Below are 27,326 nucleotides of genomic sequence, written 5' to 3' on the forward strand. Positions count from 1 at the left end.
AATTAATTTGTTTTGTTGAGGTGTGAATCATTACTCCAGTTATTCGTCTGTGTGTTCAAATTTCCCTCCCAGCCAACTCAAAATTTCCTGCTGGCTTGAGAGCAGCCAGCATCCCCTGTGTCATCTGAAAGTACTACCCAAGCCTCCTCACCACAGTGCCATTGCAGAAGATTCTGTGTTGCCCTCTCACTTTAGCCATGCTGTAAAAGCAGTACAAGAGTTGAGACTCATGAGCTGTTCTGGCATGATGGATGCCCCTTCAATTTTGCTGCCACAGGCGACTTAATGCACCATCAAAACCAACCCTGTTTCCCTTGAATATTACGCCTCGGTTCTAAATACATTTGATTTGGAAGTGAGTCCCATTAATTTCAGTGTATTTGATTTCCAAGAATGTGTGCTTTGGATCACAGCCCAAATGTGGAAATTACACAGAAACCTAACTTGGATCCAAATCACACTTACTTGCATTCCAGTGAAACCAATGGGACCTACTTCTAAGTTTCAACTTATTTTTTAAGTTTCAGAATAAAACTGTGAGAACCACTGGCCTTCCTCCCAAAGAAGCTTATCATCACTATTTATATAAAAAAAAGATGTGGAAATGGGTTGAGGCTATGTGGGTATCCAAAGCCCAGGTTTCTGGAGACCTATTGAGGCATTCAAACTGAACATGCAGTGGGTGGGTGGAAGATGTCCCTGTGTGTGCTAGTTCCAACCCAAACCTTCCCATGTTGAGTGAGAATGTCTGAAGGGGAAATCTTCACTCAGTCAACGAAACACACTTAGAATCCTCCTCACGACTGGGAATCCTGCACCATCTGGGTTCCTCATCACTGCAGAGATACTAAATGCATTCAGGGCCAAAACAGACATGCTTTTCTACATGAGGCATTTCTCATGCACTCATCATTCCCTACTCAGGATTTAGATGGAATCTTGACTCTCCATTTTTGCTTCTGTATCTATCCAACACTTTTGGTGAGGGTTTTTTGGTGGTTGTTTTTCAGGAGCAGGGAAAATGTGGCATTTCATTGTGAAAGTGAAAGGAAGCAGAATTTCCACTTGTGTATTTTGTGCTATTCTGCTATATCACAGTGACACCTAGAGGTTATGTAGCAGAAAAGCAAATGCTCCCCATGTAGTGTTTGGATCTTAATTCTGCAATGAAACCAAAAGTAGATGCAGCAGATTAAAAGTCGATTAACAGCCCTATAACTCTGTCTATAGCATAGGGATGGGTGATAATTTCATTTTAGATTGTTTTTTGATAAGAATTTACAAAAATTCACAAAGTTCTCCATGTTCAGGACAAAAAGAATTTGAGATTTTTTAAAAATGGAAGAAACTGGAACTGACAGATTCATTCATTGGACCCGGAGCTTTGAGTGTTTAGCTCTTAAATGTCTAGGTTTGAATCTCTACATATTCAACAATGTTAGTGCTGAATTAGAGTTGCCACCTCTTTTTTAATGGCAGCCTCCTCTGTAAATCCTTTAATAGTTATATGGTGCAACACAGTCCTCTCCATGCTGGGAACAGCTATACCTAATGAATTTTGCTGATGCAGATTGGTGAGAATTTAGTTTCAGTTTATTTTTGATCAGAATTTACCAGATTTTGCAAAGTTCATATTTTGGAGAGAAAGAACATGCGTTTTTTTAAAATATTCAAATATGGGAGGAAGTGAAACTGACGGCCATCCATAGTCTAGCAGCTACAGCTCTCCCCTCTTTTTTCTTTTTTAATTTTTATTCTAGAATAGGTGCAAGGCCCTGATGCAGAACTTAACCCCACCCCCACCCCCACGCTAGCATCCTGACCCAGATTGGAGGCCCTGAACCAACTCTAAAGTAAAAATGAAGGGAGTGGGGAGAGAGAGAGAGCGATGTCACTATGAATGTTTGTTTTGTCCCTTATTCAATCACAGAAAGAATCCCCCTCAGATCTTCCCACTCAATTTGGAAATGTCAGGGGTGCAGCGTGTACAGCCTCCTCCCCTTCCATGCATTCAAACACATAACGCCTGAATAGGGCTTGGGTGGTTTTGTTTTGTTTCTGTTTTGTTTTGTTTGGAAAGGAAACACTGTTCAGAAGTTTCTTTTCCACTTCCCACCCCAGGTAGCACCTTAGAAGAAATCCCTCTCGAGAGGTGTAAAAAGATTAAGCAGTTGGGTTCCTCCTGAAATCTGAAATAAAAATACTGAAATCCTTAATTCATGAATTAGAGAGAGAAGGGAAAGGGGGGCAGGTTAAGCTGCTGCCAAATATCCCTGAAGCATTAGGCTAGTGATTTTAGAACACATCCATTACACAGGCACCTGTCAAAACAAAAGGAATGATGGTTTCAGCTAATTAGAAAAAAAATGGCTTGCAAACAGACAAGTTGTTCAGCGTGCCATATTGTTTTAGGTAATTTGAGATACCTCATTTAGTAGAAGGGTGATTTTTCCCAGTAGCCCCTAAATTAATGCATCAAAATTTATTATCATATGCTCATCTGTAGAGTAGTTGTTGTTGTTTTTAAAAAAGAAATACTTTTGACAAGACAGCAAGGGCACTTTTATTAGGACCAGTTGTAATCTAAATATGGAAGACTGGACTGATCTTCTCCTAAGGTGGATATTAAAGACTTGACCACCCTCTTCCCAAACTTAGAATCTACATTCCCTTAAATAAAATCAGTTCAATCAAGCTTATCAAAGAAGTAGATTTACTTTAAATAAGCAAACTGAATAAAAACAAATTGAGCCTTATTCCAAGTAAAGCTGCATTTTAAAATGACATTTTCCCATGTTTCAGCTGCTTCCCTTCAAAATTATTTCGAATGATTGTTGTTGCTGCTTTTAAAATTATTTTTGTTATGTCTTTTATCACTGGCTTTATTACATTTGATTGTATGTATGTCGCCCTTAGAAGGCAACTCATAAATTGAATTATTATTATTATTATTATTATTATTATTAATAATAATAATAATAATAATAATAATAATAATCTGACAGGAATGGACTATATGGAAAGACAAAATACAGCTGCACAAATAATTCACCAACAACTGGCCATCAAATTCAACCTTATCAAACAACCTACACCATACTGTACATACTCACCTGAAACAAACTTGGAAAATGCAGATGATAAAATATACTGGGACAGAACAATTCATACCGACAAAACAATACCTTACAACTGATCAGACATAATGGTCATAGACAAAAAAGAAAAGAAAAAACATACCTCATCGACATAGCAATACCGAATGACAAATGTGTTGAAAAGGAAGAGGAAAAGAGAGGAAAATATACACCACTGGCTATGGAAGTCAAAGAACTATGGCAATAGGAAAAGGTCACAATGATTCCATTAGTGACATCACATCAAAGTTTTAATTTTTGTGAACCACCCAGAGAGCTTCGGCTATTGGGCGGTATAAAAATGTAATAAATAAATAAATAAATAAATCAAAAAACTATACAGAAAACCTTCAGAAACTGGGCCTACCAAAATACATCCACAACAACATCCAGAAAGGAGTCATAATTAAAACATGCTCAATTGTCATGAAATTCCTGTGTCTGTAAAAGACAACATGACTTGGCAAAGCCCATCATGTCTGTCTAGAAAAACCAACATGAGCGAGAAATAATAATAATAATAATAATAATAATAATAATAATAATAATAATAATAATAAAGTTTAGGACGGGGCATTATAATGAAGCAGCACAGCCAATGGAGGTGTGATTACTCAGACCTCAAGGGATCAGATGATGAACCTCTTGAGACACTGGAGAGCTAGTGGCAGATAGATGATATTAACAACAGTGAGCTAGATAGAGCAGTGGCCTATTCAGTATAAGGCAGCTCCTTCCTTCTATTTATCTCACCTCCGCCCTCAAATCTCCCATCTTGCCCAAGTATTTTAAAACTGCTTGATCTGGTTCGCTCACATCTGCTTGTAAAGGCACGGCAGAGCTTTGGCAACCTTTACCTGGCCTACTTGGAGATGCCATTTCTTTGAAAATCCTTTGCTCATGCAAACAGATTTATCTGGAAGTAGCTATAAGAAAGCATCCATGGAGGCCAAATGGGCTAGCTTTAACACTTTGAAAAATATTCCTTGGGGTATCTTTTCAGGCCTATCCATCAAATGGCTTTGTTGCTCCTGGGCTGACCTTAGACAGTTGTTTATGCAAAATTCTTTTATAAAGATGTATTTCCAGCTCTTTTGCAGGGCTTTTGTGTGTGTGTGCTCTTTGGCTCCAGAGCTAATAGAATGCCAAGAAGTGTGGGAGTGAAGGTGACAGTGCTATGCCTGTCAGCTGTAGAGTGATTCCTTTTGTTCACTGCTGGGTCTCATGATATTTTCCAGGGACACCCTCTTCTCTATTTGGTTTAATGATTTTAAAAAAATGGATCACTGCCATCAGAAACTATTCTCCGTTATGCAGACAGTCTCTCTCTCTCTCTTTCCCATCTCCTCTCCGGAAGAACAGAGCTTAGTACAATTCACTGGCTTCTTTTTTTTTACTGGTGTTTTCATAGCAATGGTGCATCTGGGTCAAATCAGGTAAATGTGCATTGATCCTACCTCTGGAGCCAGATGAGGTTTTCCTGACATGGAGCAGAAGCTGACGAGAGAATAAAAGCCATCTCTGATGTTCTTAAATGAGTTGCCAGCCATTTTACAGGAGAAACCCTTAAATTGAACCTTATAGCTCTGGCCTTAGCTAGACCGGGCTTTATCACGGGGAGAACCCCAGGATCGTCCCTGTGCGTTTACATGATGCACAGGGGATCCCGGGATCAGGGAGGGATGATCCCTCCCTTGCCCCAGGATAGAGCCCTCCTCTTTGGGCCCACTTTTTCCGCAGTCCCGGGCTGAGCCCGAGACCGTGGAACATGTGGCCCATTGCCACGGTTTGACCCAGCTCTGCACAATTCTTCACGCGGAACTGAGAGCTGCACCCATCGGGGTTAGGGTGTGGGGAGCGGGGAAACTAAATTAAATTTTAAAAAATACCTTCAGTGCACGAGCGTTTGTGTGCTGCTTCTCCTTTAAATAAATAAAAAATGGCGGGCGCAACGCCTCTCTTCCTTTGAGGTCGTCACGCCTGATGTGTAAACGGAGGAGGGATCTCGCGTTAAACACAACGCGAGATCTTCCTTCCTCCATCCTGGATTTAAGGTAGGTCTAACTAAGGCCACTGTCTCAAGCTCATAGCCTTCAGTGGTTCTCAACCTTGGGTCTTCAGCTGTTGATGGACTGCAGTTCCAATCACCCCAACTACTGACCATGCTGGCTGCAGATGATGGGAATTGTGTTTCAACACTTTTGGAACCCAAGGTTGGGAACACACTTGTATAGTCAGTTTCTGCCCTCAAAGTAGGATCTCCCTTCACCCTACACATTAACTCCTTTTCATTGATCATACAAGATCCAGATTATCATGTGCAAGGAAGGGAGCTGGAAAGATCAAAGTGCCTTGGACTAATGATTTCTTCATGATGCCATTTTCCCCCAGGGGGCATCTGCTTTCACTGCTGATAACCGCCCTTCCCCAAACCACAGCAATGCAGTTGCAGAGCGACAATACATGGACAGGAATGAACATGGAATATCCTGCCCCAAAACTTCACAGGAACAGTTATATGGCTGTAATGCACAGCAAATAGCAACTCTCAATGGGCTTCTAAAAGTAATTTCTTTTCTTCTGTTCAACTCTGTAGCAGTGAAAGGATGTATCCGTGCACCTCTGCATCTTTGAATCAGCAGGTGCCCACCCTCTCTCAGCTGTGCTCCTTCGTAGTTGCAAAACTTTGAATCAACAGGTTTCCACAACTACACAATGTGAAATAGTGTAGAAGTAAAGAATGGAAAGGTAGCGATTGAGTCCACATCCACAACAGCGCAGTTTCAAAGCAGCAGGGCTGGCTCCCCTACCCACTCAGTGCAATGAAAGGCAATGAGTTACTTCCAAGTAGCCATGTTTTTCAGTCTTCTGCTCTCACCATGCCCCTGCCATGCACAACGTTGCCTTCAGTTATTCAGTGCTGTTTCCACCAGCCCATGCTGAAGCCAGCTGAGGTCACATGGACTCCCAAACTGTACTGAATCCACAGTGATGATAAAATCCATTACAAAATAAGTTTAGGGGAGTGGGGGATGGATTTAGGGCAAAAAAATGTTACACTGGCTACAGATAAGGGCGTGTGTCATCTCACCAGATCGACTTGGGGTGGAGTAGAACCGGAGTAAATGCTCTGTGTAGATAACCCCACACCCCCACTGACTACAGGTCTTACATTACTAAAGACTGGTTCACTCAGTGACTGCCATCTCTACTGATGACTTGCATGTGTGAATAGCCATTGTAGATCCAGCACCATAGACACAAATTCTCACCCCATTTGAAAAACATTCATCCCAATCCAACTGTGTGCAATACAGAAGCCAAACTGTACATATGGCGCATGCCCTAAAAAAATGGTCATCACACCATCCAGTTGTTCTGCAAAGAGAGACAACTAGAGGACTCTAATTATTCATTTTATATATTGTATTGATTCTTTGAAAGTGATTGTAACAACCTTTTTGTATATATGCAGTAACCCACCTGTACCAACACAGTGGTTCACATTTGTGTGCCTACGGCTGCAGAAGCCTGCTCAGGGTCATAAGGATTCTCTGGCTGCAGACTGGTGTGACAAATCCCCTTATGTAATGAATGAGTGTGGCTTGCCGTATGCCACAAAGACACCTATTCAAATGGGATATGATATGCAAACAAGAGTAAATAAATAAAATAACACAGCTATTGCAAAATAATATGCACAAATGAAGGACAGACCTGAGGGCAAATTTTTGTATGTGTGTGGTCAATAACTGAAGTGGTACTAGTGGGATTTCATTGCATATACACTGTTGTTTTGGTGCAATATTATGTCTACCCACACATATTTTATAATCTTTATGAATTACAATGGGTTGAATCCAGGATCTGTCTTCCTCAAGAGGAAGGGCTCCCTTTGTGGAATGTTCTTTCGCCCAATTTTGGGTATCCCCTCTCCCACACACTATATCTCATCCCATTCAGCAGAGGGCCCTGACTCTCTGTGTAGCATTTTTAGGAGGGGCTACCGTGGGAAGGAGGGAGCAGGGAAGTCCACTTCCATCAGCACAGTTGATCCAGCATAAATCTGGATCCAACCCAGTATTCGGGGTGTGTAAACTTCATTCCTGATTTTTCCTTCTATGAATTATGGCTACACTGAAGGAGGGTTGCGGGTGGAATAAGAACAATGGCATGCCCGTTTCAGTTCTAAGGCGACTTCAGCAAAGTTTTGTTTTGGCATACAGCTGCACAGAGACACACAATGGAATTTGATTTGTGAGGAGCCTACAAAAATTACCCAAATAACTAGCATTTTTAAATGACTAATACACAGGCCTGCACCTGCTCGAGAGACTCCATAGATTAGTCTTGCAGTCACTGGAAAGGCCCCTTGGAATTCAATTACATGGCTGAAAAACAGAAAGCAAAACTGTGTCCTCAGTGGGAGGAATCCCCTCAACAAGTTAGCTACTTCTCTGCTGAGAATTTTCACGAGGATTAAGCATTTTCAGTGTGCTTTGCTACCATGTGGCTTCCTGCATATTTATAGTAAAAAAAAAAATTGCACTTAAATTGTTCTATTCTTGCAGCTGGAGCCCCTCTCTGAAGATATCCTCCATCAAACCCCTAATGTAAATGCGATGGTTTCTTTGCAAAAGACTACTGAAATCCACAGTAAGTTTCGGGATTTATTTGAACTTCAGTGTTTCTGTATTGGATCTTGTTTTATTTATTTACTTATTGCATTTTTATACCTCCCAATAGCAGAAGCTCCCTGGGCGGTTCACAAAAAATTTAAACCATTCAAAGTATAAAATAACAGTATAAAAACATGATATAAAATGCAGTATAAAAGCACAACCAGGTTAAAATCAGCAGCAGTGAAGAAATGCAAATTTAAAATACAAGTTTTAAACAGCAAAGTTAAAATTAATTTGTAGACTGTTAAAATACTGAGAGAATAAAAAAAAAGTCTTCACCTGGTGTCTAAAAAAATATAGTGTAGGTGCCAGGCGAACCTCCTTAGGGAGCTCATTCCACAACCGGGGTGCCACAGCGGTGAAGGCCTTCCTCCTGGTAGCCACCTGCCTCACTTCCTTTGGCAGGACTCACGGAGAATGGTTCTGCAAGATACATGAACATTAGAAAAATACATATGCAATCCAGTTTATCTGAATAGTCTGGATAATATTCATATACTAAAGACGTGATCCAGTTCCATGCTCAGGAGTTTCCTGGCTTCCTCTGTCCGTTGGCAGACCTCCCATAAGTGGACAGCTTTACTCATGGGACAGCTGTCCATATCTAGACTTGTGCATAAAGGACTGATTGGATTGGTCTCTGAGAACATTTGATACTCCCAGATATGCTGATGTGGATTTATATGTTGGGTATAGTACAAGGGTACCACACCAGATGTTTTGGCCAACAACTTTCATGATCTGCACAACTGGCTGTACTGGCTATAGTTGATGGGAGTTGTAGGCCAAACATCTAGAGGGCCATAAATTGTCTGTCGCTGGTATAGTACATATAGGCAATCAAATATATTCCAAAGTTTTGATAAATGAAATTTAGTATTAATTTGTCTATGTTCGTATAGTGCATTGATGCATTTGTAAGATGCATTCTTTGCAATGTATGCTCATGCTGTCAATTTCTTCAGCACAGCTGATCTGTTAACAAGTCTCTCATAATAAATATTCAGAAGTATCTGACTCTGATACTCCAAGAAAAAAGTCTATTTCCCAAGCTGTCATGTTAATAATTAAAATAATTTATTTATTTATTTATTACATTTCTATACCTCCCAATAGCCAGAGCTCTCTGGGCGGTTCACAAGTTTATGTTTTTGGATATTTTTTTTTTAAAAAAATAACACAATTTTGTGAGTGTTACTCTACATTTTCAACCTGTCTTTCAAGGGACAACCATCAGAGCAAAAGCAGAGGGTTGAGTATTGTGTTGATTTCACCAAATGAGATAGGGGAGATGAAGGTGTCTTTACTATTGGCACACATCACAGAGTTCTTATTGGGGCAAAAATAGTTCAAGCAAATTTGAAGCATTTCTAAATGGAATGAGACCTGAAATGGCAATTATTAGCCATTAAGGGTGCAATGTATACATGTTTGGCAAGAAAGAAGTTGTGCAACTCCCAACATTCCCCAGTCAGGCTGGCTGGGGAATGCTGGGAGTTGTAGGACTTCTTTCTGTCTAAATATGCATAGGGTTGCACTCTAGGGCCAGGGTCAGCACCAGAAAGACTGACCTTTGGATTTTCTGCCTCTTGTGGTGTCTGTTGGGAAAATCTTATAAAAACTGAATAAGTTCAACACCTCATACATCTTGCCAATAACCAGTGGCTTAAAACTCTAGGGCGAGAGAAGGCCCCAATCCAAAGGAGTACAGTCAAAAGAGCAGAACCCAGCTTGTGAGTTCCTATTACTTTCTTTTATTAATGCCCTTGCAAAACTCCAGCGGTGAACATGGGTTCATTTCTTTTATGGCAGAACAGGGTATTATTCCTATGCCAACAGATCTGGTTTTCTTGCACATCTGTTTTTCTAGCAACCCCCCACCCACTTTGCAAACTCTGAAGCCCATAAATAATGGGGTTTGAATTGCTTGTTCATGGCAAAGTCTGACTGTTGCATGAATGTTCTGTGGGAACATTCTGGAATGAATGCCTATATAACTTTTTAATAATTTTTTGTTTTGTTTTAATGAATAGAGATTATAGTCTCTAAATGTACCATTTATAGAGAATGTTTTTGTCTTTTTTTTTTTTTCAAATACAGTTTGCCAGACCTAGCAATTGGTTAGTGCTTTATATATGTCGTTTTTAGTCATGGATTTTACACCTTTGGAGAAAAGCCAAGCTTCTATCACTTAACCTGATTTTTTTATAAGATACTTAATATGCTTTCAGCTTTATCCCCCTAAAATTCGCTGGTACAGAAAGATCCTGCTAACAACTGAAATGGTCATGGGGCTACATTTCAAAAAAGCTGCCTCCACATCATGCTAACTGTTGATGAAGCAGGTTGTACTTTTCCTTCCATCTGGCCTTTTGGCTACTTTTGAGATGACACCTGTTTTGTTTGTGGATGAAATCAATCCTTAAAGTTTTGAAGCTATGTTCCATCCCAAATGTTGAGGGAAGGAGTTGACATCCAGCATAGTTCTGAGTCCTTGCTGTTGAACATCTTCAACAATGCTACAGATATGCCCAATTAACTCATCTCTTTGCTTTTGGGAAGTACAGATCTCCTGTTTCATCCATGAAACAGGCTTGCATCCCAGTCCACTGGCTAAGGGCATGGTGAGTGGGAGTTCCACAATCCAGAACTATCTGAGAGTTAGGATCTATTGATCGATCTTGGCTTTGGGAAACAAGTCCCCATCCAGCTCCTCAAGGATCATACCAACTGGCCTGAGGTGATACTACTACATCAGTTTTAGGTGGTGCATATTGGATTTGAATGCAGGCTCACATGGGGAGATCCTAATATTTAGTATGGGGAAAAGAAAACATCATCAACAACCAAAGTATTGAGTTCATCTTGACAAAGGATTATATCCAACGTTATGGAAAAACAAGAGTTTGAGTGGTTCTGGTAGCTTAAGTAACACCTGGCTTAATGAAGTCATAATAAGTTGTGCAATGCTTTGCAGAAGGCCTTTGCAATAGGTTGTGGAATGCTTTATGCAATAGGTTGCTAATGCTTTCTACAACAGCTTGTGCAAGTGGAATCAAGTATTGGATGCACAACAAAAAGGTGTTTTCTGCAAGTGGTAGAAACTTTGCACTAGCAGAGGGACGCCATTCGATGCAACTCAGTAAAAACACAGCTCAACTGCATGATTCATAAATATCAAAAGCAAAGAAAATTGCCCTAATTCAAGCACTCAAAGATGAACTCTGAAAATGGCAAATTAAAATGTATGCAAAATTTCATTTTAGCCCTAGTTCCCCAGCAACTTGGACCTCTACACTGAGGAGGCATTGTATACAATGTGGTATGTGTGTATGTATGTGTTTTTCACTTGCTACCTGGTATTGGTCCTTAAAGGGTGTAGCAATTTTTCAAAGTAGATGTGAATTCTCTGGGGTTCTTCTGAGGACATTGTCCTAAATCGTGAGGCCACCTAGTTCCTGGGTATACACTCAAACTCAACCTGTGCCCCAGCTACTGGCATGTCTTTGAAAGGAATGTTGGCTTGCCAGCACTTCCACACACTTTGGACTTCCAGATGCCATCCATCTGGAAATCAGTAAGCACTCAAAAGGTTATGGTACCAGGAAGAATACATGTGTGCCATTAATAATGTTCCATTTGCGCGTGATTATTTTTCATTCAGCTGGATAACTTGGTTCACTTTTCAAAGACGTCTTGTTGTTGCAAGCTAAAAGCTCAGTTTTTTTCTTTTAATTCCACACATTATATAATGAACTAATATTCCCTTGCCTACCTTTTTCTAAGCCACCTTATAATATATGGCAAGACTCCAACAGCAGCCAGTACATATATTAAAATTTTAAATAAATTAGTACATACCCTGAGGTTAGAGGCGAAAGAACATCCAGGACTAACAATCCTGATTGTTCTGGCAACATAACTGTGTAATCCCTTCTGGCATTCCTAACTTCTGTTCCTGTTATAGTAATCTCTGATTTTTTTTCTTTCTTTCTGTCTCCTATTTATGGTTGCATTAAATGTGCCTACTATTCTTACCAGTGTCAGCTCTTGCAAATACTGATATTGCAATAAGCTCTTGCTCTGTAGAAAGAATCCATGGCTGGCTGTTTCTCAGATACAAGGAGTTCATTAAACTGTGTGCTGTTCTTTCAGTTTATTACATTCTCAGGAAGGCTCTGACATAGACTTTGGAAAGAGAACACTTTCCAGCTTGGCAATGTGGGATCCAGAAACATAACTTCATCACAGCAGTTTGAAATCCCAATTACAACCATTCACACATTTATAAGAACTCTGTGTTGTACCTAAGCAATTACTAGGGGTATATACCACCATGCTAGCTCAAGTCCCATAAATTGTGATGTATTTTCTTTAGGCAAGTACTGGAAGTCTGTGAAGCCTTATGTGGTGCCAGTTAGCTGTAAACTGGCTGAGACTCAGAAGCAAGAGAGAGAGGAGACAGAGGCAGTGTCAGCTATGGCCTTACTCTCAGTGGACGTTGAACAGTCTTTTCCACAAGAACATGGCAGGTACGTCCAAAATCTTAGACCTACAAGCCACAGAAGTGCTTGAGTTGTATGAAAGAAGAAACACATTTTAAGTGCAGCTTCTTTTTGATTTTAAAGTCCAGGATCTTTTTGATGCTCTAAACTTCATGATTTTTTCTGGGCAACACTGGAACAACCAGAGGTGGCAGAGCATTCTGCATTGTCTTTGGGTTGTGACACTAATACAGACCTTCATCAAATACAACTAGCCTGTAATCCCAAGAGGGCCAGCCCTACCATTAAGCAGAGTGAGGCAGTCACCCAGGGTGGCAGATGCTGGGAGGTGGCAGCAAGGTGTTGGAGGAAACTGTTGGGTGCCAGGTGGCCTCTAAGCTAGCCGATTGCCTTCAGGTGTGACGGAAGATGCTGTCCCATTGTCGGTGTTGAATAAAGATTCAATTGTTGGTCTAGTCAACTTTTGTACATGGTGTGGGAAGGGTGGCTTATCTTGTTCTTTGCCCTAGGCAGCAAGATGTCTTCCGCAAACCCTGAGCCACAGCATACTGTAAATTTTGCACTCTGAGAATGTGGAACTTATTTCCGTGATTCCATTCAAAATGCTTGCCACTTATTAGCATGCCCAACAGGGCTCAGTTTAGTGTGTGTGTGTGTGTGGCTGAGGACAGGAGGAGGTTGAGGCCCCTTAATGAAATCTGCAAGCCCCACTCCCTGGCTCTTCCTATAGCTAAACCATGCCCCCTCAAAAAACTTCTAAACAGTAACTAGGGGAACCATCACAAAAACGGTCAGCTCCCCTCCCCCCGGTAATTTAAGCACTGGTGTCCACATAACAGTAATCAGTGGCAGAATTTCTCCGGATTAAAATATGGGGTTTGAAAAGGCAATATTCATACGGTCAGAAGCAGTGTGACAAAATATGACAAATGTATTTCCACGGCTGGTTTAGTCATTTCACTAAATAACATATATATATATATATATATATATATATATATATATATATATATATATATATATCACTGCGCACAGTCGTGTGTGCTATCCACGGTCAGTAAAACGAACATTCCGCCATGTTAAATGGAGTTACTGGGGGGAGGGTCAACCTAGCAGCCTAAAATGAAAAAAATGTTTCAGCAATCTTTCTGAAACGCAGTACTGCCAGAAAGAAATGCTGGCTTTACAAACCCTGCGCGTTTCAGGGAGATTGCTGGAATATTGAGGGCTGGATGGGAGTTTAAAGAAGAAAAAGGTGGGGAAGCATGTCTGTATCAATCTGATCAGGCACACTTCCGGGTTAGCGACTTTTTTTCCCCCCCGCACTTATAGCGCTCAATTGGAAGCCTCCCCATGCAATCCATTAGTTGGATTGCATTGCCCTATACTCCCCATTGATGGAATGGCCTTTCTTTTTTCAAAAGACCATTCCATCAATTTTTTAGTAATTTTTTAAAATCCCCATGTTTCCCTATGGGGAATCTGATAAGCTAACGCATGCGCGTCAGCGTCAGATTCCCCAGAGGGAGAGAGGGAAGAAGCAGGGAGAGCGCAGTCTGCGCTCATCCCTGAGGAGATGAGGTAAGTGGGGTGAGGGGCCTTGCCTGGAGCCGCCGCTGCACTTTGTGCAGTGGCGGGCCCTGGCGTGGCGGGGGGGGGGGACCGGGGGGGATGCGACTTACCTTGTCCACCGGCGGCAGGCCCGGGTTTCAATTGAGCCCCCTATGCTTCACCCAGAAGCAAGGTTGGGGAAGGGCTGCTCTAAACAAAAAAAGAAGTAGGTGGCTCTAAGTTGTTCGTCATCAGTTTTCCACAACCCCACAGTTACCTCTGCATATCCTATTCTCCATCCTGTCCTCATGGTTTATCTGCTTTGGCAGAATGAGAATTTCACTGGTACTTTCTGCCTCCTTAGGGAGGATGTGGCGTTAAGACTGGTGAGCCTTAACTCCCAATTTCCCCGCTTTTTGGTGCTTGGTGGAAAAGTGTACATCCTTAACATTGTTTTATAAACTGTAGGTTTTTGTTTATTGAATATATATCTCAATCCATGGCCAGTTGGGCTCCCTGCTAGGGTGTCATTATCTGGAGCTCCCCATTATGATCTTGGAGACTTATTCATATAAACCTGCAAAACATTTCCCAGCTCCTAACCACATCCCCCCCCTCAATGTGCATTTCCCACATAGGTTTCCCATAGATTATACAGTATAGCCAGCCCCCATGGAAACTGGATAAATGGGGAAATGCATTTGCTTCAAAAATGGTGTTAATTTTGTATCTTAGGGAGTGGAAATTGACAAGTCCCATTTGGCATGCGTAGGAGATGTGTGCTGAAAATGGGGAGTGCACAGTCTTCAAAAATTAAAAGGAACAGGTCAAGGAAATGGTAGGGTCTTTGCAGCAGTGAGTTGATAGCTCCCAGGACATGGTCTGAAGGTACATGATGCAGCAACCTTGCTGAAGCTAAGCAGGTTGAGACCTTGTCATTGGCTGTATGAAAGGCCACCTGAGAACCCCATGTGTCGTTCCTTGAGTTTTATGTTGGAAGAAAGATGGGATATAAATACATACATAATTTGGGAAGTATTTTCTGCTTCTTTTGCCTAAAGGGGCAAGTCATCCAGTCACTTTTTAGCTGCTTCTCTATACATGCTTTTAACACTGAGTGGGGAAATGGAACATCAGAGGTGGTCTTGAGTGGGTGGACAGGGAAAAGAATATAGCCAGTGGAACGGAATTGGTGGGACCACGGAGTGTGATTCTTCAGAACATTCGCATAGGCTTATACGTGTCCAGGCATATCATTTGAATTATAACATTTGAATTGGAAAAAATATATTTAGGAAATGAAGTGAAGATCTGATTAAACAGAAAGTGCTTCTTGTTGTATTAACCTCCTAAGTGGATATTATGCAGCTCAACTAAGGTGTTTTGAATTTAAACTTACACCACTTTGATGTAAGAAGGATAACTAAGATGTATGTAAATGAGCTCTTATGATAAAGAAAACATATTGATGGATTAGCTTGGCCAAAACTAGGAGTTGTCCTCCGATGAATGAGGCTAACCACACTTTGTTTCCTACAGTTGAAGTGTGATCAATGAATAAAGAAGGGAGTGTTCATTTCTCCTGCCTGTCAGCTGTTGTTTTGCGCTGACCTAACACGATTGACTTGGACATGAATTTAACAGTTCTATAAAATGAAAGAACAACTGCCAATACACTTCACCGATCAAGTATTTCAACATGATTTGTGAATAGTTCCATGCATGGAACAACTCTCTCTCTCTCTCTCTCTCTCTCTCTCTCTCTCTCTCTCTCTCTCTCTCTCTCTCTCTCTCTCTCTCTCTCTCTCTCTCTCTCTCTCTCTCTCTCTCTCTCTCTGTGTGTGTGTGTGTGTGTGTGTGTGTGTGTGTGTGTGTGTGTGTGTGTGTGTAGTTATATATATGAGTTGATCAAGTCAGGAAAGTGACTCTGTAAAAAGGACATTATAGAGTTCTTACATTTATTCATGCCAAATACTTTTGGCACATTTGCACTGCAAAGGAGAGTCCAAATGTAGTAGAACTGGACTTATTCCACTGAGTTAAAGGAAGGGGAAGGAGGGATAGAAAAACTAAATCCCTTTCAGATGAACTCTTTTGTATTCTGCTGCAAAGCTGGACACAAAACTGAAAGAGGGAGTTTGTGGTTGTACTGAAGAGGCATTTTGTGTAGCTTGTCTAAGGCACCCTGATTAATAGAAGTATAGCTTCCAAATCACGTGAGGTTCTGGTTCCTCTCTATTTGGCACTGGTTAGACCATATCTTGAATATTGTATCCAGTTCTGGGTGCCACACTTCAAGAAGGATGCAAACAAGCTAGAGGGGATCAGAGGAGAGCAACAAGGATGATCAGGGGCCTGGAAACAAAGCCCTATGAGGAAAGACTGAAAGAACTGAGGGGAGACATGATAGCACTCTTCAAGTACTTGAAAAATTGTCACACAAAAAGATAATGGAGAGTGCAGAGGAATTACTAAGTATGAGGAGTTGATTTTAAAAAAAGAAAACGAGAAAAGAAACCAATAAAAGGACTAATGAGTGAAATATAGAGAATATTAGTGGAAAAGGGAGAGACAGAAAGCATAGGTAGGATGGTATGGGAAACTGATTTGAAGGAACAAATTGGGCAACAGAGTTGGAAAGGGATATGGAAACAACGAGTTTTGAGAAATATGTCCGTGAGGATAAAAGAAAATTATTACAAGCTTGTCTGGAGGTGGTGCCTAACCCCAGTGAAATTAAATATGATAAATAAGACGAACTCAGCATTATGCTGGAGAGGTTGTCAAGAGAAAGGATCGTATTTACATATGTGGTGGGAATGTGAATTTGTACAAAAATTATGGAAAATGGTGTTTAATGAGATCAAAGATATTATAGGAATGGAGATAGAAGAGACACCAACTGTGGCATTGTTATCAGTGTATGGAGAACTGAATTGTAATAAAGAGACAAAAGAATTGATAACGAATTTGTTAACAGCTGCAAGATTAATGATATCTAGGAACTGGAAGGTTCAAGGGGTTTATCATATAGAAGATTGCTATAAAGAAATATGGGATATTGCTATTAATGATAAATTAACATGTAATATGAGAGTTAGAAGAGGAATGATAAAAACGAATGATTTTGAAGAAATATGGAAACAGTTTTTAGATTTTGTATTATTAAAGGGGAGAGGGAAAACACCTCCAGAGGAAGTAATGAGATTTTGGAAATTAGAATAAGATCCCGCGGTCAGGGGAGCATGTTAATGTTAATCAATGATTAGATTAAATGAAATTAAGTTAATATATATGTTTATTAAATTGTTTAGTATGTATTATTGTGTATTATGGAGTAGTGTTTTATACTGTATTGTTTGTATTGTTTGAAAGTTTAGAAAATAAAAATTATGTTAAAAAAAAAAGTCACACAGAGGAGGGCCAGGATCTCTTCTCAATTATCCCAGAGTGCAGGACACAGAATGATGGGCTCAAGTTACAGGAAGCCAGATTCTGGCTGGACTCAGGAAAAACTTCCTGACTGTTAGAGCAATATGACAATGGAACAAATGCCACAGCGGCAGGGCCCGGTAACCCCCCCCTCCTCTCCCTTACCTGCCTCCGTCCGCGGTCCCTCAGCTTCTTCAATTGAGCCCGCGGTTCAACCAGGAAGTCTAGGCTGCACTTGCAGACCAGACTTCCTGGCTGAACCGCGGGCTCAATTGAAGAAGCCAACGGACCGCGGACGGAGGCAGGTAGGGCCCCCCTCCTCCTTGGTCCCTTACCGGGCTCTGCCGCCATTGCCGCACGGGCGGCGACAGTGGCAGGGCCCAGTAACCCCCCCGCCCTCCTCTCCCGGCCTTACCTGGCACCACTCCCCTCCACTGAGGAGCTCCGATTCGGAGCCGGAGCTCCGCGGCGAAGAGGAGCGGAGAATGGGTGGAGCGGTGCTGGGCGGAGCGGGGGGTCCATGCACACCCCTACTAAACACTAAAGAATTACAGTGAAATTTTAAGCACTATGGTTAGAAAATGCTGTAAAAGCTGCAGATGTAAACTAACTCTTACAGAAGGGTTTAAAGGCAAAAGGCTGCTTGTTTTCTGCATATCCATATATGCATACAATAATCTAGTATACCTAGCATGGATTATTGAATCTTTTAGTTTTCATTAAATAGCAATAACACACAAGTAGCTGGCCCTCATGAATACACAAATATGTATAGGAAAAATACTGAAAGTGTCCGCAAAGGTCTTCAGAGGGCAGGCCCTCAGTGACCTGTATGATTGCCTATCCTTTTCTCAGAACCATTAATCACATTCCTTCAGCACATCTCTATTGCCCATATTTTTCTTCCTGACATTACTCTGCTCCTTGTAAAACAAACAAAAGATATATTTAACAGTAATGCAAAATAGGGTTCAGAATTAAACATGATTAATTTCCTCACAAATTAAGCTCATTTTCCATAAGCGTTAGCTTGTATAATTTCATTGCAGGGATTTTTTTTCCTTACGGCAGAATTTAGGTGGTGGTGATGATGATGATGATGATGATGATGATGATGATGATGATGATGATGATGACAGAGCCCAAAGAGTTGTAGGAAGAGAAGCCAAAATTATAGGAATTGCAGAGTTCTTTTTATCACCCCAAGATGTAAACATGAAACATCTTTTACTAATGTGGAGAGATTTGGAAGAAAACGCAAGCCATAATTTAGGTCTGAGTGAACCTAATTCTTATGGTGAAATAAAGGCGAGTTTTGGACAAATGAAAACAAAGTGTAATTAGTTTAGCATATCAAATTTCAGTGTTTAAACTAATTAGCAGCTAATTGTCATATTTTGAGTGTGTGCTAATTTGAAACCACTGCCACTCAACAGTAATTGATTTGCTAAGAGCTTAAATAAAGCCACTGCCCACCCCCACCCTGATTAATGATGCATTTTCTTGTGTAAATATATTAAGCAAGCCATCAGAACATCCGTTGTGGCCTTTTCAGCTATTCCCTTTCTTTTTTTCTTTTTCTTTTCTTTTTGCACCAATTGAACTGGGGAGTGGAAGGAAGGAAGGAAGAAACAAACAAACATAACAATAATATCTATGAAGTGGGATTTAGGGAGTTGCCATATTCATTACACTTCATCAATCTGAAGCGAAATCAGGATACATTCATCACGTCGAATTGTGCAGTGGAAAAATGACTTCGTTCTCTTGAAGGATCCATTGTGGTGCTTGAAAATCTCCTCAGTTTGCCTGACTCAGTAGCTGGGGCTGTAACCCTATGCACTCTTGCATGGGAGCATGCCCCCATTGAACACAGGGCTGTATTATTATCTAATATTACAACTTTATCCTGCCTTGCCTTCAGTATGAGTCAGAGTACTATATAGACTGTTTCCCTGCACCTTTTATCCTCATGACAACTAGGGGTGGCCATTTCCCCCCCCCCTTTTTTTTTACAGAGCATAGTCCTCCATTTGAAGGGCCACCAGAGGATGGTCCTCTATTTGAAAGGTTGCCCTGCTCAATTCTGGTTTAAATACAGAGAGCCATATGAACTACTATTACCAATAAGCAGTTAGCACCTGGGCAGCAGGCTGAACAGGCAGACACTCACGTCCCATGGTCACAGTCTTCTACACTATGGTCAGATGTACTATATAAATGATAATAAATACTTCTAAATTTGCATCTATATATATAAATTAGCATATGCAAAATTTATGTAAATCCCTCTTTCCATCTCTTTTTTGCATTTCCTTTATTGCGAGTGAATGCAGAAGCATAGAATAAAGACATAGACGCAAGAGCTTGGGTTAAACTAGGGCCTCTTTATTAATAATTAGGTAGATTCATCCCTCCCTGGATCTGCATGTGAAAGTGCAGGAATCAAATCCTTATCTCAGGCCATATGCCTGTCCTATGGGCGAGCCACTCTCCAAAGCAAGGAGTCAGGAAAGCCGGCTCCTTCCTTATATGACACTTTGTAAGTGTGGGGAGACCGCCCTATGACACCCCCGCCCACTGCCATTACGACAGCGAGTAGGTGAAAATAGGAGGGTCTCCAAAGGCATACCATATCCTGACACGGGAGCTGTGGAACCCCCGAGGAGCAGGTCCTCCGGCTATGCCAATCACCAAAAGGTACCAGAGTGTTCACTGTCCCTCTCTAATATATGCAATTCCTGCAAATCCCTGCTGCCAATCAACCTACTTATCTACCCTCTCACATTAGACCTCCAGTATGGAGTAGGCAAAAATCATGAAATGGAAAAATTCCTACTCAGCCCCCCCCTCCAAAGGGAGCAATTGGCTAATCCCATACTAGAAGAAGGGTGGGACGGTGGGAGACAAAATTGAAAGAGGCCGATGCCTCTGGCGGGCTGCCTTTTATAGGCTCAGCTCCACCACCACCCCTACATAGGTCACGTTTTTCATGCCACGAGACATGCCTTCCTTCTGCTCCTCCCCCTCTCAATGGCCGGCTTCCCGCCCAAACTGTTAGGCTGGGCGGGGACTGGATTTTTTGGCGATTCATAAATGGTCACCCAAATGACAGTCCTGTGAGGATGTTTAGGCTGAGCATATGATTGTCCCAGAGTCTCCCAGTGAACATATTGGCTGAGTGGGGGTAGGGGTATTTGAACCCTGATGTTCTCAGGCCCAGTTTGACACCTAGTTTGGTACCAAGCCAAAACATCACACTGGTTGACAGCAGGGCTTCCTTCCAAGTACACATGAACATGGTTGCAGTGTAAGTCACTGTGACCATTGCAGCCAAAAGAAAACTTGTATTCCATTAATAAACCAAACATTGATGTAATACAAAGGGCTTCACAGTCCTTGCCCCTTCTTTAGTGAAAAGAAAAACCTCTTGGAAAGGAATTCTGTGACAGAAGCAAAAGCCTTTTAATGTCTATTTAGACTCTAAGGCGGGGTGGACAACTTGTGGCCTTCCAGATGTTTTGGCCTGCGATGTCTATCAGCCCTAGCCAGCATAGTCAAGTGGTGAGGCATGATGGGAGTTGTAGGCCAAAACATCTGGAGGTCCAGAAGTTGCCCACCCCAACTTTAAAGCCTCGTCTCAGCAACCCCAATCATGGGAGCTGCTTTCCCACCTGCTTTGGGAGCTCCTGACAGAGGCAGGAGTCTAGAGCCATGGCAGAGCAGTGATTCCAGCACTGAGTTTGATGGCTGCAGCCATGGCATTGGGGGCCACACATAGTTATGCACCCCTCATTTACCACACAGGAGCTAAGGCAGCATGGCCTTGTGTCCTGCTTCATAGAAGGAAGTTCTCTAACTGAAGGGCTGCCCAGTCCAAGTCCAGTCTAAAGATAACCATCAGAAAGGAGAGCCCAGGACCTCCCAAGCTGTGTTCATGTGAGGAAATCCCTGCAGCGGCTGTGGATCTGTGCCCCAACGGTTAGATGATGCAGGTGCAGCTTTACAGCCACTGCGGAGCTTCCCTGCAATGCTCCAACTTGAAAAAGTTTGGGATTTACCACGACTTTTTCAAAGGGAGGGACATCAACATGTTACTTCTGCCATGTAACATTGCTCCACGGCCAATCCAGGGCCAACCCGGGGTTGAAGCCTGGTGGAAGGCGACCAGAGATTGGTTGCCTTCCAGTGGGAAGAGGGCAGGGATGGCTCCAAGACCCGGATGGCCACCCAGAAACCCCACGCTCCCTTCTCTGCATTGGGATTACCCAGTGCTGCTGCAGGAGAGGGAAAGTGTGGGGTTGAGTTGCCAGTCAACAGTGAGCACCTGGAAAGTAGAATGAGCAGCAAGCACACGCTAATTACTTCCAAGTTTGTATCAATTCATATAGATTAGTTTATGTAAATATCATGCAAATCAATGCCCTCTTTTGTATGCTGCTTTCGGGTTATGCATTTCCTCTTCTTTTGGTAAGTGGACGCCCTAAATCCAAGGTTGTTTATGTATCCAATTAATGATGTCATCAGGGAAGAAACTTCAAAGCACCAATTTATTTATTTACTTCTTTGGTACATTTTAGACCATCTTGTAACCAAAGTTTTAAGCCTGATTTCCACGTTCACTTTTGGTGTAGGGATGTTAGTAGCCCCCTACACACATTAATCATCACCTGCAGCAGGTTCCATGGTTTAAAAAGGCAGTAGGGTTGCACCATTGACCCCATCCCTAACATCCACACATTGAGTGCAGATGTACAAGCCACGAAAATCCTAGGTAAGTGCATATAGAATTGCTGCCTTAATAACTCTTCCAAGCAATTTCTCCCCCTTAATTCTGCATCATCTGAGTCTTTAATAGCACTTCCAGTCAAGGGCTGAATTGAGATGCCAAAGGGTAGAGTGATACCGTCCACATCCATAAAGGACTAATGAGACCAGAGAGAGGGCCCTTTTAGTGGCTGCTCCCAAGCTTTGGCATTTCTTGCCCAGAGACATTGGCCTTGTTCGTTTTGTGATGGTCTTCCACCATCGTGTGTGAAGATCTTCCATTTTAGGAAGGCCTTTGGTTGTGCGTGATCTCAGTGACATTTGGTGGGTGGGTTTTTCTGTTATTCTGATTATTTTATTATTTTCTGGGTTTTGCTGCTCAGTTTCTTCATTTAAGTAATTATGTTTTTGTGTTTTAATGTATACACACACACATAAATACACACACACACACACACACACACACACACACATTTCTTTTTTATTAGCCGTTCTGACATTTTTTAAAGGGCTGTATATAAATGTAATTGAAAGAAAGAAAGAAAGCCGAGGTGTTCATATTTGCCAATGTTCAGGCCATTAGGATGCCATCCTATGCATGTTTAGATAGAAACAAGTACTACAGCTGTTGGCTGGGGGATGCTGGGAGTTATAGGACTGAAAAAAAGGCCAGAAAACAAGCCTAAGGACAAAGGACAGGTCAGTCATTGGACACGTATAGGGTTCCCCCCCCAAGACTAGGTGCTATCCTATGGACATTTAGACAGAAAAATGTGCCTAGGGGTGCACCCTCAGTCTTGGTGGTGGTGGGGGGGGGGGAGAAAACCCCAGACCCTTTACTTGTCCAATGACTGACCTGTCCTTATCAATAGGCTTGTTTCCTGATATTTAATGCCAAAACCATGCATGTTGGAAATGATTTCTTCTTATCCTGTCCTTCAAAGCACATAGGGCAATACTGTAGCTCAGTGGTAGAGCACATTCTTGGCATCCAGGAGGTCCCAGATTCAATCCTTGGCATTTCCAGTTAAAAGGATCAGCTGGCAGGGTGTGTGAAAGGCCTCTGTCTGAGACCCTGAAAAGATACCACCAGCCCAGACCAGACTGTACTGGGCTAGATGCACCAATGGTCTGGCCAGATATAAGGTGTGTTCCTATGATGATAAAACAACCGTTTCCTCCCATTTCTTCCAGGATCCTTCACAGTTAAAAAAAAAAAAAGTGTCAGCATAGCATCCCATTATGTTTCTTGTTATTCACCAGCACAGCCTCACACAAACCCACATGCATCAAGCAGGGATAGTGGGAAATTCCAGCCCTGCTTTCTTATGGATTGGTTGGCTTGACACATCTGTTGCTTTGTGCGTGTGTGGAGGGAGAGAGAGAGAGAGAAATGTCCTTTTTGCAAAAAAGCTTGCCAGTTATGTTGGAAGTTATATTGGTGCTCAGAATTAGATGACTCATTTCCAACCCAAAGTTTGAATAAAGCGGCTCTTTCCCTGGCCAACTAATATCTGACTCATTCACCACCAAGAGAAGAAAGAGAAAACAGTCGTGGCTAAGCATCGTGCTTAGCTTTCCCACCCACTCCCCTCTTGTTTTCTCCATCCTCTCTCTCTCTTTTTGTTAAAGTGACATCACAGAATAAACAGTTATTTCATTTTGATTTATACTGACATGCCGAGCGGAGCAGGCTTCAGGGGAAAGCTGTGATTTTCTGGGTGTTTTAATGTTTTGTTTTGTTAAAGCAGAGCCCTCTGTGTTCATGTGAAGCAGGAACTTAATTGAAATTGTCAAGAGAGGAAAAAGATAGGTAAGAGAGATGTGGTTGATGGCAGATGAAAGAAATAGAATGAAAATGATGCTACTATTGATTTAAATGAAAAGTTTGTTCCATAAACAGCAGCCGTGGTCCTATAATGCTCTGCACATCATACGTGCTGATAACCATTCATTTTGTAAATGAGATTACCCTGGACTGATTAGAGTTTTGCATTGGACAGAAAGCATCCATAATCTTTTACTTTGAAAACATTCCACAGGGGAGTTTGCTTTTGAATGCGTTCAGATTTAGGCAGATTCTTGGGAGAGATGGGATGATGTAATACAAAACTGCTACACGTACTATTATGTACCATTTCTGAAGTAGGTCTTTTAACTGTTGTTCAAAGGGCTTTACATACCTATATTCTACCTCCAATATCAGAGGCACTATTCCTATGTCCACCAGTTGTTGGGGTCACATGGGTGGGAGGGTGCTGTTGCACTCATGTTCTGCTTTTGGGTTTCATGTGGACCGCTGTTTGAACAGAATGCTGGACTAGATGGACCTTTGGTCTGTTCCAGCAAGGCTCTTCTTGTGTTCTGCTACTCACAATAATGTGGAAACAAATTTGTGTGACCTATCAGCAGCTAAATAAAACCTTCATGTACAGGAGCAGTCTATCTGTGAATACCAGATGCTGAAGAGAAGCGAGAGGGGATGGCCACCAGTTTCATGCCTCCCCATGAGCTCTGAGAGGCACCTGGTTGGCTGCTCATGGAAACAAAATGCTGGGCTAGATGGATCCAGCAAGGCAATTCTTTTCTTTTTCTGTTAACACACAAGGCAGGTTGCTCATATTTTCTCGGGGCAATAAGTAGCAGTTTGTGCAAGTGAGCCTTAGCTAGGATTTCAATGGCCATTCCCAAGACCCAAGATCTACAGAAGAACCCAAACGGGATCTATCTATCTATCTATCTATCTATCTATCTATCTATCTATCTATCTATCTATCTATCTATCTATCTACATACACACACACACACACAATAAGTATAGCTTGATAATGCAAAAGTGTTTTGCTAAGTCAATGTTTTGCAAATGCTGTAACCTAAGGCTGTGCAGTATTATTTTTAACAGCTGTCACAAACATTTCACCATCATAATTATATTTCCCATGTTTGCCAAGCCAGGTACAGTAAGTCTTAATCATATTGTTTGTTTTTACCTAGGGAATTTTTTCCCTTGTGATTGGTAGGTATAGGGTGGCGTTTGTTTGTTTTTAGCTCTTTGCTAGAATCAGGTGTGTGTGTGTGTGTGTGTGTGTCCACGTGCATACATACTGTATAGCATGAAGAAATCTCCTATTACTTTTTGTCCTCATGAAGGTGCCTTAATTCCTACCTGGGCATGGCTACATGGCATTTATCCAATTTGCATGAGGATTGTGATGCATCATGTGCAACAGGAAACAATCACCAATGCATCAGCCACATCTTTTCCCAGGGGGAAAAAAGCCTCTTTCCTGTGAAAACTCATAGAACTAGACGCAAGCTGCAAATGATAAATTTTTAGAACATCGATTAATTCTTCCATTCCATCCCCGTTGCAATTTCCTGGTGCAAGTATCTTTTAAAAGGGCATCAATAAAAAATGAAGTGTGTGTGTGTGTAAGAGAGGTATGTGTCCTCAAACATCAGTGTAGGATTAAATTAATCTATCTGACCTCTCATCCTGCCGTCGATGCAGTTTTAAAAATAATCTATGATTCTTTACTCTTTGGAGCTATCGGGAGGGGAGGATACTCTCTCTCTCTCTCTTTCTCTCTCTTTTCCAACAGCCAATTCAGTTCAGCTTGTTGGCTGTCTCCCAGGTGATTTCTAATAAAGACGATGTGCATAATCAGATTATTTATTATTATTATTAGATACCTACTTTATGGCAGTGGTCTGCTAATCAAATTCAGAATTGGAGTGCGGAAGTTTTAGGCAGGCAAGCAGCCAACACGGTCTTGAAAGCAAAGCAGCACAAGCGAAATGACTTGGAGACATGGCTTAAATTCTTTTGCGTGTTACCTGATTTCGAAGAGGGGATCCCATTGTTAAATTGAATAAATTGGATCCATAAATATTTCTTTTTAAAGAGAGAGCAAGAGGGCAAGAGTTGCACCTCCCCACCCACCCCGACCCCACATTAAACGATTTGATTTTGCTGACACAAAGCATGTGCATTTCTGAACCTAAAGTTATAAAATATTCTGACAATTTTAATATAAACAGGAACCCTTTGCAGTGATTGCTTGCATCGAAAATGTTTTTCCACTTGACATTTGTTTATACTTCCTAGGAAAGAAACTTTATTTATGGATAACTGAAGAACACAAATAAACATGGGGGAGAGCTGAAAAATCAGCTTTGATTATGCATGAAAATCTACAATGTCATTGTGTACTCTGGTTCCATATTCTGATTGCCTGTTTATTTTTCTAGAACTGCTGGCGAGCCCATGGAAGAAGAGCCAGGCTTGTGAAGTGCCAAGTCCTCCGTGATATTTCCTGTGTGTGACATCATTGTGTATCCCCCCCTGTAACCCCCCCCCCAAAAGGCACCCTTAGACATGTCTTGTCTGCTGCCTGGGTGGCAGAGATCAGATGGAACATAAACACTGGGCACAAAATTCTGAACAGCAGCTTCACTTGTTCGCTGGATGCACTTGAAAGGCCCTTCCGAGGCTCCATCGATGTAACCGCTACAATTCTAAAGTTACAGTAAACCAGACCTTGCAGAGAGAGGGAGAGGGAGAGAGCCTGAGTCTAGAGCCTGCTTTCGTATGCTGTGTGATCCACTCACCGACTTCAACGGTAGAATAGAAACATTAAAGCAATTCTGCATTCTTGACTAGGGTTGTCTATAAAAACTGAAGCAGCCTGCAAAACCGCTGGCGGGGGAAGGGGTTGGAACCAAAACGGCATCACAAATACCACTGCTTCTGACATTTTTGAGCACATTTTACTGGGGATTGTTCCCTCTCTTCACACGGTTAGAAATACAAAACAGGTCGTTCCCGTGATTTAATGTTCTTAATGCAAAGAAATGCTGGGTCATTCCTCCGTAGTGCCATTTTTAAAGTTGCTGTAGCAATTTCATGTTTGGGTAATGGATTTGGTGAAGGGTCATGGAGACTCAGCCAAAAGAAAACTCACGCTCCGCTGCTTTTCAGCTGTCCCAAACAGGACCATACATAAAATGGCTCTCTAACAGTGCAGTCCTGTACACGTCTACTCAGAATTAATCCTCATTGAGTTCAACGGGACATAATCCCGGGTAAGTGTGGATAGGATTGCAGTCTTTGTTAGCCTCTTTGTGTTTTTAGTTCTCTCTTTAATGTGGCATTTTATAAACTCGAGCAACAAAATGTTGGCTCTGAGGCGAAGGGGGGGAGGTTTGTCTCTGGTGTACAGCTGCACAATTTGGAGCTAACATTAGCTAGT

General features: G+C 41.8%; 1 protein-coding gene across 1 annotated transcript in view; it reads left to right on the top strand.

The window, feature by feature from the left end:
• LOC134413411 (histone deacetylase 5-like) overlaps positions 1-26,365 on the top strand; it is a 168,745-nt gene extending 142,380 nt beyond the window's left edge. Inside the window, exons 12-14 of the mRNA XM_063147590.1 lie at positions 7,709-7,793; positions 12,198-12,351; positions 26,326-26,365. Coding sequence (XP_063003660.1) covers positions 7,709-7,793; positions 12,198-12,351; positions 26,326-26,365 — 279 coding nt within the window. The remainder of the gene's footprint in view (positions 1-7,708; positions 7,794-12,197; positions 12,352-26,325) is intronic.
• The last annotated feature ends 961 nt before the right edge of the window (positions 26,366-27,326 follow it).

This window comes from Elgaria multicarinata, chromosome 1, assembly GCF_023053635.1.
Source record: "Elgaria multicarinata webbii isolate HBS135686 ecotype San Diego chromosome 1, rElgMul1.1.pri, whole genome shotgun sequence".
Classification (NCBI taxonomy): domain Eukaryota; kingdom Metazoa; phylum Chordata; class Lepidosauria; order Squamata; family Anguidae; genus Elgaria; species Elgaria multicarinata.